The sequence below is a fragment of the Cajanus cajan genome, chromosome 3, assembly GCF_000230855.2.
Source record: "Cajanus cajan strain Asha chromosome 3, NIPB_CcT2T_4, whole genome shotgun sequence".
NCBI lineage: Eukaryota > Viridiplantae > Streptophyta > Magnoliopsida > Fabales > Fabaceae > Cajanus > Cajanus cajan.
Window position 1 is genome coordinate 53,643,288 of NC_138519.1, and position 18,898 is coordinate 53,662,185.

The 18,898-nt window shown below is 35.7% G+C and overlaps 1 protein-coding gene across 2 annotated transcripts; it reads left to right on the forward strand.

Moving 5' to 3' along the window:
- LOC109814277 (beta-glucuronosyltransferase GlcAT14C) lies at window positions 1-7,619 on the forward strand. Of its 2 annotated transcripts, none has more exons than XM_020378662.3 (4): window positions 1-756; window positions 5,313-5,388; window positions 5,487-5,605; window positions 7,006-7,619. In XM_020378662.3, the coding sequence occupies exons 1-4, from the start codon at window positions 204-206 to the stop codon at window positions 7,518-7,520; spliced, it is 1,263 nt and encodes a 420-aa protein (XP_020234251.1). In that variant the 5' UTR covers window positions 1-203; the 3' UTR covers window positions 7,521-7,619. The 2 variants fall into 2 exon arrangements, with proteins under 2 accessions (XP_020234251.1, XP_020234252.1); XM_020378663.3 differs by having other exon boundaries at window positions 4-756; window positions 5,490-5,605.
- Window positions 7,620-18,898: the final 11,279 nt, after the last annotated feature.

Genomic DNA, 18,898 nt, shown 5'->3' on the forward strand with positions numbered 1-18,898 from the left:
GACACCATCTTTCACCCACGCTAGTTAGTAGGTCTCCATCACAATGTTTTCCAAATCTAAAAGAAGGTAGTATTTCCCTCTCGGTCTGCGGATTTACAATTTTCTGACACAAACAAAAACATCGAGGCCGACAAAAAACATAAGAATGAATGAGAGGGTAAACCGAACCACCCACAAGTGGTAACAGTTGGAAATCGAAAAACATGAAACGAAACCACAATTTCCAGCACCACCCCTACCGACCCCCACGCAAATGGGTGATGGTCATCACCACCGTCACAATATGCATTCTCTTCCTCCTCCTTCTTCTCCTTCCCCACACCAAACCCTCTTCTTCTTCTTCTTCTTCTTATGCTGCTTCTGCAGCGTGGTCTTCTTCGCTGAATTTGACGGAAAAGCTAGAAGTGGGTCTTCCTAGATTGGCGTACATGTTGTCGGGCACCAAAGGGGAGGGAGCGCAGATGAAGAGGGTCCTTCAGGCAGTGTACCACCCCAGGAACTACTACCTGCTCCATCTCGATCTAGAAGCTTCCGATGCCGAGAGGCTTGAGCTTGCCAAATACGTCAAGTCCGAGACTGTCTTTGCGGCGTTTCGGAACGTCATGGTCGTGGGTAAGCCTGATTTGGTCACCCACAAGGGCCCCACCATGACCGCTTCTACTCTTCACGGGATTGCGCTGTTGCTCAAGAGGCTTCCCCATTGGGATTGGTTTCTCAATCTCAGTGCCTCTGATTACCCTCTCCTCTCCCAGGATGGTCAGTTACTCCTCGTTGCTTTTTAAATGTCTCCTATTGCTCTCTTGTCGATATATAGATCCCACATTCGGTAACATAGTCTATTTAAGTTGTGAACAACTCTCATTGTATGTGGGAGAAGTTTGGAGGACTCCACATAGTAAAGGCCTGATAGTAGGTGGCCTCATTAGTCTCACAATAATCAATAATCTTTAGGATAGGATTTCGAACCATGTTAAAGAAGGGATTAGAGTCTAACTCAACTTTATAGAGCTGACTTGTAAAGTTTGGAGGACTGGACATAGTAAAGGCCTTATAGTAGGTAGTCTCATTAGTCCAACAACAATCAATAATTAATACGATAAGATATGAAACCATGTTAACGAAGTGATTGGAGTCTAATTCTTGTAAAGTTTGGAGGGCTAGACATAATAAAGGCCTAATAGTAGGTAGTCTCATTAGTCCAACAACAGTCAATAATCGTTAGGATAGGATTTGAAACCATATTAAAGAAGTGATTGGAGTCTAATTCAACTTTACAAAATTGATTTGTAAGGTGATGATTGCTCTTTACTTATACACTAAATTGACCATACCATTGGTCCATGTTAGATCTCCAACAGAGATGTTATCAAACCACTAGAGATGTGTAATCCTGCTTGGTCCTTGGCATGGTGTGTGTGTATTGAAGATCTCATATGTTGATTTGTAACAGTGTATATACATGTAGGGGTCCTTCCTCACCTCATGAACTAACTTTGGGGGTTGAATTAGACTCACAATCAAATTCTAAGTAGATAATGGTAAATACTAAATTGAGAGTGACTAATGATAGATAAATTGGGTATGTTTGTGGATCTTTTACAAGCTTTGTTGGTTCTGGACATAATTACACAGTGATAGGATTTGTAATTTGCTTAATTAATTTTAATGTTCAACATTTTTTCTTATGGTAATGATGATTAGATAATTTATTCTTATCCTCCTAGACTCCAAGCTAGACTCACCTGGGCCATTTATAAATCGTTACTGATTAGTCTATACAATAACAACAACAAATTCTTGTCCTACTAGGTGAGGTTGGCGACATAGATCGCATGATGCTATTCAGCTCATTTAAAGACTAAATCTTCATATGTTACTAACCAGGTGGTCCCTCTTAACAATTTCCTTTAAAATCCTCTTTGATCTCCCTTTCTTCCTTTTTACATGGCTAAAATTTTTTAAGTTAATTCCTTTCCATGTTTTCGGGTATGATTGTCAGAAGCGGAACTTAATTGCATTTGTATCTCATATAGTGTGTTCAGTGATTTCACTATGTATGAAACACGATTTCATTATTTTGTGGTTTTCTTCTCAAGGACTTTGGCAGGTACTGAGGTTAAATCCCCAAATGAATAATAGAAACTGGTTGGCCTGAATAATAGCTATCCTGAACGAGAGAATATATGTATAGGTTATTAACTAAATAACATTTGGAACTAGAACTATAGGTTAAATATCATGCATTTCCCTTATTGCTCGAGCTGAATTACAAGGATGCTGCTGAAGGGATGACTGTTGGAAACTGTTAACAAACCGCAGATCTTATGCTATTTTTATAGGAAAATAAAAGTCATGTTGACTAATTCAATAAAGCTGTTTTATCTTCCTATTTTTTAGGCACAGTTTGTTAGTGGTTTTGCCTATTTATTAGAAGTTTTCTTTTGGCTATTCTGTTTATAAATACGTTGCTCTATCTCTGAATAAAATATGCATTCTGCAGTTCCAATTTCTTCTACGTTTCCTCTCTACTTTAGCTTTTAATATTTCCAATAATCAACAAAGTGTTATACAGAGCAGACTTCTTACGGGACCTGTGTTATGGATGCTGAGGCAAGTTTTTCATAGGCTGCTCTTCCTATATTTGATGGAGAAAACTACAACGTATGGGCTGTGAGAATGGAGTCCTACTTGAAGGCTTTAGGTCTCTGGGAAACTGTAGAAGAAGATTACAATGTTCCTCTACTACCTAACAATTCCACAGTGGCCCAGATGAAAAATCACAAGGAAAAAAAAACCAGAAAAGCAAAGGCAAAAGCTTGTCTATTTGCTGAAGTTTCGAAAACAATTTTCAAAAGAATCATGATTCTTAAAACCATAAGAGCAATATGAAATTATTTGAAGGAAGAGTATGCTGGAAATGACCGGATACGAGACATGCAAGTTTTGAATTTAATACGAGAATTCAAATTGCAAAGGACGGACGAGTGTGAGTCAATCAAAGAGTACTTAAACAGGTTGCTTTACATTGCTAACAAGGTAAGGTTATTGACCACAAAATTTGCAAATGCAAGAATTATACAAAAAATTCTTGTAACAGTGCCTGAAAAATATAAAGTCTCTATAACAACTTTGGAGAACACAAAGGATATGTCCAAGATCACCTTGGCAGAAGCAAAGAAGAATGATGAGATAGGAGATTACAATACAAGGTGCTTTCCAAGCACAACACTCAGGAGGGGGCATATATAAGAAGAACAACAAAAGGAAGCAATACAAGAAATGTTTGCTCCGATTGTACACCTTGATACAAATAGAATGCTACTTGCTGTGATTGTGCATAAAGGAAGGAAAATTTATCATTTAGATGTAAAATCTGCTTTTCTAAATGGTTATTTGCAGAAGGTGATATTTGTTAAATAGCTCGAGGGATTTCAAATCAATGGATAGGAGGAGAAAGTTTACAAGTTAAAAGAAAGCCCTTTATGATCTTAAATAGGACCCTAGAGCTTGATATAGCATGATAGATGATCACCTTCAAGATCTTGGATTTGTCAAAAGTTCAAGTGAAGCTGCATTATATGTGAAGTTGTTAGATGCTAACTTAATCATAATTGCTATCTAAGTTGATGATTTGCTTGTGATAGGAAGTGATGAGAAACTCGTAAAGGAGTTTAAAGATGAAATGCTCAAAGCATTTCAAATGATAGACCTTGGCTTGATGACCTTTTTGGAAATGGAGGTAAAAAAAGATCGTGATGGAGTCTTCATTTGCCAAATGAAGTATGCAAGGGAAATACTTAAAAAGAATTTCATATGGAGGACTACAAAAGCACTACAACTCCAATGAACATGGATGACAAAGCTAATAAAGTTGATGTAAAGCATTGCAGAAGTCTAATTGATTATGTAATGTACCTTAAGCCTAACTGGTTGCTTAATGTACCTTACTACAGATAGATTTGACGTTCTCTTTGCAACAAGTGTACTTTCAAGGTTCATGCATTGTGGTAGTGAATAAACAGAAAGCTAACCCTTAAAAAGAAGTGTCTTCTATTCCATTCATATTGGTTATAAACTGGTAGGAAACTGGATCCAAATTAACTCAGTGAACTAGGATCCTACCTGGTGGCTACTGAGAGTATGCTTGGGAATTAGGTTTTGGAGGTAAAGGGAAGGGAGGACAAATTTTTCATTTCTAATAAATATTCTCTAGTTTATTAAGTTTGTTTAAAGAAAAAAAAATAATATATTGGCATAAACGTAATGCCGTAATCTTTTATTTATTTTTATAAACATGGTATAACTATCTTAATTTAAAATAAAATAAAAATCCCTTGTTTTCCTTCTCCACCAAAGCCTCACTAGGCATACTCCACATTGTGCTTGGGGCCAAAGGATTTCTCCCTGACTGGGAGCTTGTGCTGTTACTATTTTCTGCATCTTCTTACATTTTCTCAACAACAATACTGTCTCTCTTCTAATTCTGTTTTGGGCATAATCAGTCTATGGATAGAATTTTTCACCTATCATAAACATCGATGTCACAAAATTAATTTCATTTTGTTAATAGGCTTCTACAAAGTAGCAGGGAATATGATGAATTCCCATTAGATTGTTAGTTAGGTTAGTTGGTTGAAGAAATAAGGCATGTTACTTAAAAATGAGATCGTGGTGGAGAGATTATGTTCTCATTTGTGAGAGAATTGGGGCCTTTGAGCATTGGGAGGCGCAAACTGGAGGATCTGCAAGCTAGGCATTATATTTGAGGGAGAACTCCATTATTTTTTCTAAGCTTAATTATATTTTTTGTTCCTATAGTTTTACAAACTTTACCTTTTAATCTTTATAATTACAAACATTCCATTTTAGTCCTTACACATACTGTTTCTGTTTCTTTTTGTCCCTATAATTTTATAAACTTTAACCTTTTTGTCCCTAGAATAATAGACAATAGGGAATAAAAGGAAATAAAAATGGAATATGTAGAGACTAAAGTAAAATGTTTTTAACTATACGGACTAAAAGATAAATTTTATAAAACTATAGGGACAAAAAGGTACTTAATCTTTTTTTTTCTTTTTTTTTTTTTTCTGATAAGATAAGAGGTTTCTAATAGTATATGGATAGGAAGGAAATGTTTCAAGTTTTCATTTGATCATTCTCATCTAATTTTGTCGTTTTTATGTCAAATATATCAATGAGTACTTTCCTTGAGTGTTTTGGCTTCCTATAAATAAATCCAAGTCTGTTGTTGTTTCACATATATAAATTATGCTTATTTTGCTGACATTTTTCCATATAACTTGTTTCAGATCTCTTGCACATCCTTTCATTCTTGCCTAGGGACCTAAATTTCATTGAGCATACAAGTAATATCGGCTGGAAAGAGTATGTATATTATCTATCCATTGATATTGTCTCAGTTGGTTGGTAAACTATTTGTTCATGATTGGTGTACTTGTAAGTAGTAACTGTAACTTTGGCAGCAGGCATCAAAGAGCTAGGCCCATCATTATAGATACAGGCTTATATCATTCAAAGAAATCTGGTGTCTACTGGGCTAAAGAGAAAAGATCTGTTCCATCTTCGTTCAAGTTATTCACAGGTATTATTTATTTCTACAGCTTTGGTTTTCTTATTTTCTACTAGGTCCTAACATATCCCTTTCTTTTTCTCTTTTCATTTTTTTTTAAATATATGCTGCTTAAGTTTCTCTGAATCACCTCTATTCTGCCTTGTAAGTTATCTTGTTTCATTGTGATAAAGATCAGTGTCATAAAGTAATAATTTGACTTCGGCATGCATGATAGGCTTTGCACGTGCTGTGATTTCTTATTGATAATAGCTCAACATAATAACAGATTTGCTGATAGCCAATAGGGAAGGCCAAGCGTTCAAACAAACAAGTTTGCACAGAAACAGTCATTTATATTGCATGTACCGATTTTTCTATTTTATCCACGGCACTGCTATCAAATTAAGTCTTTCAAACATCTCAATATTCTTTTGCTTCTTGTAGATTTATCCAAAAGAAGTTTATATTGTTGTCTACTTTCAGAGGGTACATATTCTTTAAGGCGATAATTTTCTTTAGAAGGTTGCAATGTAGCTCTCTTTGGCCCATAGCTATATTTCTGGAAACATTACTAGTCTTATTAAGAAAAATCTAAGTCCCACCTATCTTAGATCATTAAAAGGGGTTACTTATCATTTATCCACGTAACAAGTCTAATAGTGCTGGATGGGAGGAGGGTGTATTGAAAAAATGTAAGTTTCACATCGACTAAAGATAAAACAATTAAAGATTGTATAAATGAGGGACAATCCTCAACTTACAAACCGATTTTATAAGGTTGATTTAGGCTTTTAACCCACTTTCTAAGAGGTCTTGTTCTTGTTTTTAAATTATGTTCATTGCGTAGAGCTTTTGTATAGCATAGTAAACTTGTTCACGATCTCCAATGAAGATTAATCACATTTTTGATAGTTGATACTTTATAACAATATCACATTTACAAAAAAAATATCTTGCTAGATACATCATACTTAGTGTGGAATGAAAAGCGCATTTGGCGATAAAGGAGTTGACAACAGTAAAACACATGGATCATTTTTTGCCTAATGGTTGAAGTGTCCAAGTTGGTTTTAACATATGGGAGAAACCTAATCTATTTTAGGCATATTTCGATAAGCTTCTCTAAAACCACTTCTGGGAAAAAATTGAAATTAATTTCTCTATAAATTAAAACCAAGTTATTCATAAGTTAAAAATAAGATCTTGAAGAAGTTAATAGGAAATAATTTTTACAAATTAGCTTATCCATAAGTTAATTTTTGTTTTTGAAGAAAATTATTTATTTTGCCTTTTATTTTTCTCTTCAAGAAGTGCTTCTAGCTAAGTTTTCTCAAATAGCCCTTTATCTTCTTACTTTCTATTCTTATAAGTACTTATTGAGATTGAAATATACCTCATTAGCTAATGGGTATTTTGTGGCTTCCATCCAGGGTCTCCATGGGTTGTCCTGACAAAATCTTTTCTTGAGTTTTGTGTTTGGGGTTGGGACAATCTTCCTCGCACCCTCCTTATGTATTACACAAATTTTCTTTCATCCCCTGAGGGCTACTTTCACACGGTCATTTGCAATCATAAGGATTACCAAAATACTACCATCAATCATGATTTACATTATATAAGGTGGGACAACCCACCAAAGCAGAGTCCAATGTTCTTGAAATTGGAGCATTTTGATGACATGGTCCAAAGTGGTGCACCTTTTGCTCGAAAGTTCACCAAGGATGAACCGGTTCTCAACAAAATTGACAAGGAACTCTTGAGAAGATCAGTTGGTCATTTTACACCTGGAGGTTGGTGTATTGGGAATCCTCTTTTGGGAAAAGACCCTTGTTCAGTTTATGGAAATCCAATTGTAGTTAAACCTACTTTAAGATCAAAGAAGCTAGAGAAACTAATAGTCAAACTGTTAGATTCTGAAAATTTTAGACCAAAACAGTGTAAATAGTCGTTACTGCAACGTGAAACTTTTATACACTTTTATTGCATCTGTGCCAATTTAACGTTATGAATTGTTATGAAACATGCTTCTAGTATGTGAACTTAAGCAGGTGTTATCGATTCCTACGATGGATGGAGTGTTTAATTTCTTGGGTCAACCCCCTTTGTTTTCACGAGAAACGTTGTTTTAATAAAAATTCCAGAATTGAGTCATGTTTAATTACTAAAACAAAAGAGGGTTTGAATTACATGTTCAAACTTTAAAAAGAGAACGGATTTGAATTACAGATATTCTAAAGGAGAATGATAAAATATCTTATCTTTATTTTATATATATATATATATATATAAATAATGGTGTTGATTTATTCTTCGTTAATTCTGGAAAAAAAATGCATGTAATTTTGCAAAAATAAAGATAATTTATTTTGTATTAATTCTACTAATGATAATAACCCCTTTTAATGTCTATTCAATCAACAACCTTTAATTATAATAAAAAGAGACTCTTCATTTGAAGTGCAGAACTCCTCAACTCTTTTGTAATTGAGGTTATGTATTCATTTAATAATAATAGCCCTTTTAATGTCTTTTCACTCGGCTACCTTTAATAATAATAAAAAAGGACTTTTCGTATGTAGGGTATGGGCAACATGGCTCCTCAGCTCCTTCACAATCAAGGTTATGTATTCATTTATTCTACTAAATAAATGATGGATGAAAGTGACAAGGAGAAAGTTATAAGTGACTTAGACAAACAGTAGATTTCCAATCCATGTATGACAAAATCTGATGGGATAGAGTTTACCGTAAAAGTGGGTGAGTATATGGGGTGGGGCTTATTGTAAAATAGTATGCAAGAAGTGGAAAGCTTTTTTTAGAGGGTGTGAAATGCTAATAAATGGGGAGAAAAGATAAACATTAAAAAGGGGTTAAATAGTATATATCAAATACTCACGTTTTGGTAGTGAAACAGTAATGCTAGTTAGATGGAGTATGACAAGAAGTTAGATGGAATATCCAAGTTACTATAAAAGGATCAAGCCTTCAAACAACAAATAATGAGAGAAGTATTGTAAATTAGGAAATCAACATATGTTGAGAAGTTTGTATTGAGAAGCATATTGAAACATATAAAGTTGAAGTACTATAAAGAATCTTTTCATTATAAATCTTGTACGTAGTTCTTTGTAGACTATTTAAGCTTTCATTGTTAATCTTGTAATCATTCATTACCTTTGTTGTAAGGGTTAAGCCTAGAGAGGCTTGTTGAAAGAATACTTAGTATTTGAGCCTAGAGAGGTTGAGTTGAAAAGAATAATTGGTGTTGAACCTGGAGAGCCTTGTTGAAAGAATACTTGGGTAATTGCTTGAAGAGGCAAGTTAAAGACTACTTAGAGTTGAGCTAGAAGTGGCTTGTTGAAAGATTACTAGTATCTTAAGAAAGATAGTGAAACTCAATCTGGTTGGATTGAAAATTGGATGTAGTTTCTGTATTTGAGACAAACCAATATAAAAGATCTATACTCCATCTGTTACATTTCAGCACTTCGTCTGTCAAAGCTTTTACAACTTCACTACATTTCAAAAGGTGCGAGTTTTTGGTATACATTATACTTTAATCCTTCAACACACAAAACATTATTTGTAGTAGGTATAAAATTTTTACCTATCTTACCTATACCTCTGATATTTCCTTTTTTGTTTCCTCTGAAGGAGATGAAACCTTTATGAGGTTAAAGGTTTAAGAACATAGACCTTTTCTCCCATCATATATTATGAGCATCCATTTTTCATGTACCAGTGTGAATTATTTCTTTTCCCTACCAAGGATATCTACAACAAAGATTATCTGTGATTTTGGTACCTAAATCATTTTTGGGCCTTTCTTGTTAGTACCCATGACCTTTGATTTATCTTTTCATCTGTTTATAGCTTATTCTCCTTTTCCATTGGCTTTGTGGAAAGTAGTCTTAGGTTTTGATCAAAATGTCCTAGATCCAGAGTCAAAGCCAAGATCACTTTTGTTTGATGGAAGTCTTATATGTTTCAAAAGTATGTTTAGTTTTGAAGACCTATCAACAAATTTAGTCATATCCCTTCTGAGTTGTACATTGCAACTTCTAATGCTATAACCTTAGGTGGGACTCTACTGATGATCTTTTCCTTGAGAGTTTGTATCTCTCTTGTAGCATTTGACATGTTCATCTTGAGTTTTTCATTTTCATTTTGTAAACTTTTACATTTTTCTTTGAGTTTCTTGTCTTCAAGAAAGATCATGTGAAAGTTTTTTAAGAGAGTCTCATAGGACATCTCTTCCTCATCATAATCAGATGAACATGAGTTGGGATAAAATTTTTTACCTCAATCTTTATATCGTCAAACTTAGAGCCACTATCCGTCATGAGATATATGTTAGCTTTCTCTTCATCTGCATTACTACTTTTATTGTTGCCCAGATCCTCTCAGGTGGCCATTAAGCTTTACATGGTAATCTTTCTATTGGTCCATCACTTTCTTAGTGTAGGAAATTCATCTTTCATATGTCCATGCTTCTTACACTCATAAAGGATGACCTCCTTGTTAACATTTTGGCTAGGTTTCTTGAACTTGTCCTTCTTTTCTGGAAGTTGCTCAATCTTCCTTTGTTTTTTCAACATGTCTTTGAACATTTTAGACATGAGATATATCTCATTATCTTTATAGTTCTCAAAGTTGTCATATGAGCTGTTGGGCTTAGACTCAACCTTTTGAGTTTTTCTCTTTTCTCTTCTCGTACTAGTTTCACCACTTCTTAAAGCAACTAACTTGTTAGCTTTAAAATGGTCTCTGTTGTTTAAGTGAACTTCATGAACTCATAGAGCTCCAAGAAGTTCATCAAGAGTAAGAGCCTTCAAGTCACATGCTTATGAAATTGTTGTGGCTTTGGGCTCCCAAATCTTTGGAAGACTATCCAAGACCTTAAGGTTGTTGTGAGCTTTTGAAAACTCAATTCCTAAGGATTTTCACCCATATAGAATTTTTGGAATCTCCCAAACATTTTGTCAATGTTCTCATTCTCCTTCATGGAGAACAAATCATAATGACCTTAAAGAGTGACAACTCATTTGAGCTAACATCTTCAGTACCCTCATGAGTTATCCTGATGTCCTCCCACATCTCTTTGGCTATAAAGTAGCTCCAGAACTCATTGTACTTTGTTCTAAACAAGGAGCAATCCAAAATGTATCTAGCTTTTATGTTGAGTTGTAGAGTGTTGTAGTCCTCTTGAGTAAATTGGCTCTCAAGCTTGGTGATTGTCGCAACCCGAAAATTTCCGATCTTGCGACCTATGGTTTAGACATCCTTTTGAAGATCTCATCAATTAAGCAATGCCCGGACACCAGACTAATCCTTAATTAATGGTTTTAAAAATAGGTTCATGGAGTCGCCACCAATGTTTTACTCAAAACATTGGAAAAAGAAAAGTTTTTTTTTTAAAAAGAATCCAATAATGGCCTTGATAACCAGAATTGGGTTCGGGGGTTGGTTACGTGTAGGGAAGGTATTAAGCACCCCTACAACGCCCTCAATCAGTACCCTATGATGAAGTTAACATGATAAGAATTAATAAATTAAATATTAGATCCCCTTTATTAATAACTATTTACATGCTTGAAATTTAAATGATACAATTAACCCTAAAATGTCTTCATGATTGTTTTTATTATAACAATATTTATTATAGATAAGAAATAAAAAAAGAGAGAAAGAGATTAACTGAAATACCTCCTGAATGAGCTCTATTGAATCTTCAAAATAGGGAGATTTTAGGTGCTTTGTGGCAACCTTTCACACTACAATATGCCTCACAAATCTCAAGAAATACAAAAGAGAGAGAAAGAGAAAAAGAGAGAAATTTTGAGCTCTAAGGAGTCTGGATGAAATTTGGAGCCCTGAGAACTGTGTTCGAGCTGTTTATTTATAGGCATTAGAAGGGGGCCAAAATGGCCCGTTCCAGATTCAAAACGGCCCGTTCTGAGCTAGTCCGTTATGGGTAAAATAAGAATCTGGAACGGCCCGTTCCAAAAGTGGAACGGCCCGTTCTGGGTTTGAATTTTACTTACAACAAGCTATTTCGGAACGGCTCGTTCCAAACTAGGGTTTTAGGCCCATTTGATGATTTGGAACGACCTGTTCCCTATTTAGAACGACCCATTCTGGGAAAGTCTATTATGGGTAAAATAAGAATCTAGAATGGCCCGTTCGTAAAGCAGAACGGCCCGTTCATAAAGCAGAACGGCCCGTTTTGGGTTCAAATCTTGTTTAAAATAACCTGTTATGGAACGGGCTGTTTCGTTTTGGGAATAGCTCGTTCCGGTCTTGGGAACGTCCCGTTCTAGGCTACTAAAACTAGCTTATTTAGGCTTTAGGTCTTCTGATGTCATGTCTTGTTGTTTCCATGCTTCGAGAGCTCCTTTCCTTGATAATAGACTTTATTTCATTGCTTTTGTGAGCTCCGACAAAATTGGGTGTCTACAGCTGCCCCTCTTTACTTGTCCTTTGGAATAGCTATGTGTTGCTTTTCCAAAGGCAAGTAAAGACGTAGACATTTCGTCTGGGTCTTCTCTTCGTTTCTTTGGTGCTGGCGCTTCTGCATTACTTCCCTTGGATAGGTGTACTTGCTCGTATCTCCACCTTTTAGAGCAGTTGAGTGTTGGTTGTGTACTCTATTGGGTAACAAGGCTGACAAACTGTGCACCTGATCTTCAGTCTTCGAGTAAAAGCTCCATTATTTCTCTTGTGATATTGTGTCCCTTTATTTGTTGCTTGTTTAAGAGGGAGTATTTTCGTAGCCTTTCCAGGCTGACTGATATTTTAAGGCTTCAACCAGCCTCTTCTAAAGGTAGGTAACCTTCTCTGTTGTTGTAGTATTTTCGTAGCCTCTCCAGGTCGTAGTATTTTCATAGTCTCTCCAGGCTTTAGTATTTTCATAGCCTCTCCAAGCCGTAGTATTTTCATAGCCTCTGTAGGCCAAAGTATTTTCGTAGCCTCTCCAGGTCGTAGTATTTTCATAGCCTCTTCAGGCCGTCTGCCGGTGATGATGATGTGATTACCCCTTTTCTTTGGGGAGAACGTCTGATGAAGACGAGGATTACTAGTAGGTGGTGCCCTTGTGCTGACGGGCAAAGGAGTAGATGGTTGACAGGGATTCTGGTGTTGCCCCTACCATGTGAGTATTGTGATGCCTCTCCAGACGTCTTCATTGTGGGATGATTGGTAAAAGTTTGGTGTTGTTCTTGTCAAGGTGAGTATTGTAACGCCTCTCCAGGCGTCTGCTTGTGATAGAGTTTTTTTTGAATTTCATTTTTGTTTAGCTTCGGCTTTTTCATGTTTGAAGCTTGCCTTTTTTGCTATTTTTCTAAATGCTTCGGGTTTTTTCAACATTTACGAAGCTTGCCTTTTTCTCATGTTGCTTTTGCTCTTTATTGTCATCATTGGTGGAGGGATCCATTCTATGATGTTATTTGCTGAATCTTTATTAATGAGTATTATTTTGGAAGCCACTCATAGCTTTGGTTAGGAACTCATTCCTGATCTTGGCATTTTCTTGGATCACCCTTCATTTAGTTGAGGAGTAGGGCGCGATGGCCTCTTCATGCTTATGGGTTTGCTTATTCGGTCGATTCCATTCTATTCCACTATTGATATGTCTTTGCTTAGTGGACACATAGAATCACTTGGGGTTGCCATTTGACACCGCTTCGACTCATGCTTGGCTATTGAGATTTTACGAGTGCTTTGTCCTGATGACTTCTTCTAACCCATAGAAAGTAGCATGCATGCCCTTCCATATGCCCCTAACTCATATGCATTCGATGCAGTTTATGCTCATGTATTTAGTCCTAAACATGCAATTAATTTTTTTTTATGTCGGGAGATTAACCTGTGCGTGAAAGTTGACAATTCCTTTTTATTCGTGTCATTTGTGATTATTACCGGGATATATTCTTTTGAACTCAAGGTTTCAGTGGCTCCTCAATTATCAGTGTGTAGTCAAATGTCTCTAAACTCCGTTAAGGGACATCTTAGCCTTCCCTCTACGAGTATTCACTGTGCATTTTTCGTGTATCTTTTCGGTACCATTTTAATGCCATGAGGGTCAAGAGAAAAGAAGAAAGGGGATGTTTGTATTTTTTTGCAAAAGGTTTATTAGAAGGGATTTTTTTTTCAAAAGGGTTTTTTAGAAGAATGGTTGGCTAAGGTGGGTTTTAGTGTTTATGGCTATTAAACAAAGCATATTTGCTACAAAGAAGCTATCATTGTGTTTTAGCTTTTTTGGAAAGTGGAGTGATGACTCGGGGTCGTACTTTGATTCGATGATTCCTCTGAGCCGCCTTTCGGTTTTCAACTCAGGTTGCTTCTTTAACATCCTAACTTTTTCCTAGGTTACTTGAGATGTGTTCCCTTGCGGACATTTTTCTTTCGATCTTTTCTTTTGCCTAGGTTAACCATTTTTACTTGTGGGTTGCCTAGCAGATCTTGCCTTAACTTTTGCGCAGCCCCCTTAGTGGGTTTCCTGCCAGGCCTTCATTTTTTGCAACGCTCGTGAGGTATGGGATGTCTTTATTTTTATTAAACGCTAGTCATGTTTGAATTTCTGATTGTTCCTTTGTTATCCTTTCCATGCTATTATTGAGTAACATCTTCGTCGCAAATACATTTTGTTAAGGGTTGATGGATGAGGCCTAGAGTGAATATTTAGAGGGAGAAGAGAAACGAAAGAGTGTTATGGCATTTAAAACAATACTTTCAATTTACACGTGCCCCTTCAACAAAGCTCGAAGGCCCGGGCATGCCCCGAGTTTGTGATTCATACACAGAGAGATAGATGAAGGTTTCCCCCTAGAGAGTCATGGATGATTTGATAATTTCAAAAAATCGTTCCACTTGCTTGGACGTCGGTGTTTTGAACTAGGAGTGAGATCTTTATGAATTCTTGCTTTCGAAGGGAATACTCGAGCCACCTTTCAATTTCAACTCATATAGACATTTTTGTATATCCCTAACTTTTGCATAGAACGTATCCTATCGGGATTTTGATTCTTTTTCTTTACCCTAATTTTTGCCTAGAATGCCCTTTACGGGTTTTCATCCTAGCGGGTTTTTGTCGTGCAATGTCTTTTATTCCTTAATTGGATTTTGTCTTGTAATTCCCTAGAAGCAAGGATTCGTCCAATCTTGATCATTCCTCCTATCCCAACAATTGTCATTTCGTCATGGGAAAGTCTCGTTGTTTGAATCGTCGATTTGGGTCTGTGATGCCCCCAATTGCTAATAAGTGTTCCCCGATTTGATGTGTCGGGTTCGCATTTGATTACAGTAATTTTCCATTATCCGGCTAACACGAACAAATTAGATTTCCCTTTTTATTTTTGTTTATTATTTACAAGGAAGGCGTGTTATCTATATGAAACGTAAAATAGAATGCAAAGACACTTGAAAAATTCAACAAATATCATTCTCATTGATTCTTGTTTAGAGAACATCTTTGCATACTATTATATGTGCCTCCCATTTCTAATGAATGTATGCTAATGTACTATCCTACGAGATGCATGATATTTTTTTTCTGCCTAAATTTTATCATTTTTTTACTAAAGGTTATGATGCATGATTTTTGCTATATATTTTTTGTTTTGTTTTTTTTTAAACCAACTATCCTATATGATGCTTTAGAGCTAGGGTATACAGAAGAGTGTTAGTTTTTTTTTATTCTTTATTTGAAATGAAAAAAAAGAGAACACAACAAATGCAACACACATATGCTCAGACAAATGTACACCCGCGAACAGTCACGTTTAAATCCTTGGTCTGTGGTCCCTGCAAGAAAAGTGCATTGTATAGGACAGCTCTAATCTCATTAGTCTTTAAGGCCCCCAAGGTGCCCCCATTATAGGGACCCAGTATCTCTGTCGCCATCACCGGGCAAACTCTAAGGTTTGTCGCAGTATTTCGGGCTAAAGTAACTCGTTATCACCTTGAGTGTGATTTTCGGCAAGGCTCGCAGGCTCTAAGGCCAAACTTGGGCTGGTCGTACGTCAACCACTCCCTATGTTTAATACCCTCATGCCCCCGGGTGTAGGGGGAACTGTTGTGTGCAAAGATTTGTGTACAATTTTTATTCAAAAAGATGCATAATTTAAATAGACAAACAGATATTAAAGTCAAACAAATAAAGCAAACAAAGTAAAGGGAAAAAATATTTAAATTATTATTTTTATTTTATTAACTTCATCAATCAAATGAGCTTGACCCTCTTTAAACTTCCCCAGTGGAGTCACCATCTGTCGCAACCCAAAAATTTCCGATCTTGCGACCTATGGTTTAGACATTCTTTTGAAGATCTCATCAATTAAGGAATGCCCGGTCACCAGACTAATCCTTAATTAATGGTTTTAAAAATAGGTTCATGGAGTCGCCACCAATGTTTTACTCAAAACATTGGAAAAAGAAAATTTTTTTTTAAAAAAAGAATCCAATAATGGCCTTGATAGCCAGAATTAGGTTCGGGGGTCGGTTTCGTGTAGGGAAGGTATTAATTAAGCGTCCCTACAGCGCCCTCAATCGGTACCCTATGATGAAGTTAACATGATAAGAATTAATAAATTAAATATTAGATCCCCTTTATTAATAACTATTTACATGCTTGAAATTTAAATTATACAATTAACCCTAAAATGTCTACATGATTGTTTTTATTATAACAATATTTATTATAGATAAGAAATAAAAAAAGAGAGAAAGAGATTAACTGAAATATCTCTTGAATGAGCTCTATTGAATCTTCAAAATAGGGAGATTTTAGGTACTTTGTGGCAATCTTTCACACTATAATATGCCTCACAAAATCTCAAGAAATACAAAAGAGAGAGAGAGAAAAAGAGAGAAATTTTAAGCTCTAAGGAGTCTGGACGAAATTTGGAGCCCTGAGAACTGTGTTCGAGCTATTTATTTATAAGCATCAAAAAGGGCCCAGAACGGCCCGTTCCAGATTCGGAACGGTCGTTTCTAGGCTAGTCTGTTATGGGTAAAATAAGAATCTGGAAAGGCCCGTTCCAAAAGTGGAATGACCCGTTCTGGGTTTGAATTTTACTTACAACAAGCTATTCTGGAACGGCCCGTTCCAAACTAGGATTTTAGGCCCATTTGATGATTTGGAACGGCCCGTTCTGGACAAGTTTGTTATGGGTAAAATAAAAATCTAGAACGGCCCGTTCCTAAAGTGGAACGGCCCGTTCTGGGTTCAAATCTTGCTTAAAATAATCGGTTATGGAACGGGTTGTTCCATTTTGGGAACAGCCCGTTCCGGTCTTGGGAACGACTCATTTCAGTCTTGGTACAGCCCGTTCTAGGCTACTAAAACTAGCTTATTTAGGCTTTAGGTCTTCTGATGTCATGTCCTATTATTTCCATGCTTCGGGAACTCCTTTGCTTGATAATAGACTATATTTCATTGGTTTTGTGAGCCCGGACGAAATTGGGTGTCTATAGTGATAACCATATGTCCTTGCATGATGATTTTCCAAATGTGGTATTAGTTGGATTTAATGAAAATCTCCATTGTTGGCCTTGTAAGAAAAACTCTTTCTATAGATACTAGCTTTCACTACTCCCTATAGTGGATCTTTTCCTTTAGCATGATTAGATGCTCAATCCCGTTAAAGGTTGAGCTCTGATAACAAACTATGGAGAAAACACACACTAGAAGGGGGTTGAATAACATCTATCAAAAACTCACACTTTTTTGAGTAGTGAAGTAGTAGTGTTAATAAACAAGAGTGTAGTAGAAGAGGTAGACAAAACACAATAATTTTTATATTGGTTCGTCTCATCCACTAAGAATGCATCTAGTTTTGAATTCAACCAGATTAAGTTCCACTATCTTTAAAAAAAAAGTTACATGTATTCTTTCAAAAAGTCACTTTTGGCAAGTGTTCTTTGAATTTTATGTCTAAGAAATCTACCCAAGTATTCTTTGAAAAAAAAAGTCTTTTCGTGCTTCAACACCAAGTATTCTTTTACAATCAAGCCTCTTCTAGCTCAAACGAGTACTTTTTTACAGACAAGCCTTTCCAAGCTCAACCCTATAACAATAGTTATATCTAGGTGAAGTTTTACAAGTGTTGTATCATCTTACAAACAAAACGTGATACAACCAATTAAACACAAATGTTTTTACAAAAAGAATGGATACATATTTGTATAAGATGTTCTCTTTTTCATTGTTACTCCATCATCATTCTTTTTGTTCTTAAAATTCTTTATATAGTAGCCTAGATGAAGATGACCATTGCACCACTTGGTTCCTCACAAGCTTACTTTGTCTATCGTTATTCTAAGTCTCTTGAGATGAGAAATGTTTGTTGAAGCATTAAATGCTTGCATTAATTGCATTTCACCAAATTGTTATTTCTTATTTGATTAAGGAGGCTACTTATTAGCTTTAAGAAGATAAATGAACTTTTTTTGGCGTGTGTTAGAAAAAAGTAGCTTATGCATCAACTTTTACTAACTTTCCCTGTGATTTTAGGGATCTTTCTATCCTTGTTTCTTGTGCATAACATGACTTTATTCACTTTAATAGATTTGTGAGTTCCAATAAGTTTTCTTTGTTCAATTTGTTAAGGAACTAATTAGTCATGCATTAAATAGTCATCAACCATAATAAATGATACGCATTTAAGAATTTATGAAGTAAGATTGTATACTTTGGTTGATAACATGTTGTCTGTCTAAAGGTTTACGTCTTATATTTCGTCTTATTTATATTTTGCAATAATATTTTTCCTTTAGAAAAATGTTCTATTTTTTTTTATCATTAAAACTCAAAAGTTTGAGGGATCTATGATCATCTTTTTACCTAACATGCATTATATGCACACAAATTGGTAAATTGTTATATATGTGCACATATTTTTGTGATTGGTGCCACATACATGCAAATCGTAGTTTGTGTGTATGTGAATGTGTATTGTTCATTAAGAAGGAAGCACCTAAGCAAGAAGAGCAAAGGATTGCTCATGGACTAACTTAAAAGACTCTCGGATTTTCTAAGACTAAGAAAATATTTTGGGACTTTTAGGAAGAGAATTTTCTACGCAAGATATGTTGAAACTCTCATATATTCAAAAGTGTCTAAAATGGTAGAGACTTAATTTATAGGAAAAGAAGCTAGAACAATTGGCACCAATCTCATGCCATTCTTTGACACCAAAAATTTGAATTCAAATTTCTCAGTCACTCCATGTGCTATGTAACAGCCCAAATTTTTTACTGGGTTGTGGGCCCAATTCGTTGCCTGGAACGGGCCGTTTCGAAAGTGAAACGGGCCGTTCCGGAATA

Excerpts from the sequence above, each read along its gene's own strand:
- LOC109814277 (XM_020378662.3), top strand. The coding sequence starts at position 204 with ATGAAACGAAACCACAATTTCCAGCACCACCCCTACCGACCCCCACGC. Across the intron at positions 757-5,312 it reads CCCTCTCCTCTCCCAGGATG|ATCTCTTGCACATCCTTTCA; the intron begins GTCAGTTACTCC and ends AACTTGTTTCAG. Across the intron at positions 5,389-5,486 it reads AGTAATATCGGCTGGAAAGA|CAGGCATCAAAGAGCTAGGC; the intron begins GTATGTATATTA and ends TAACTTTGGCAG.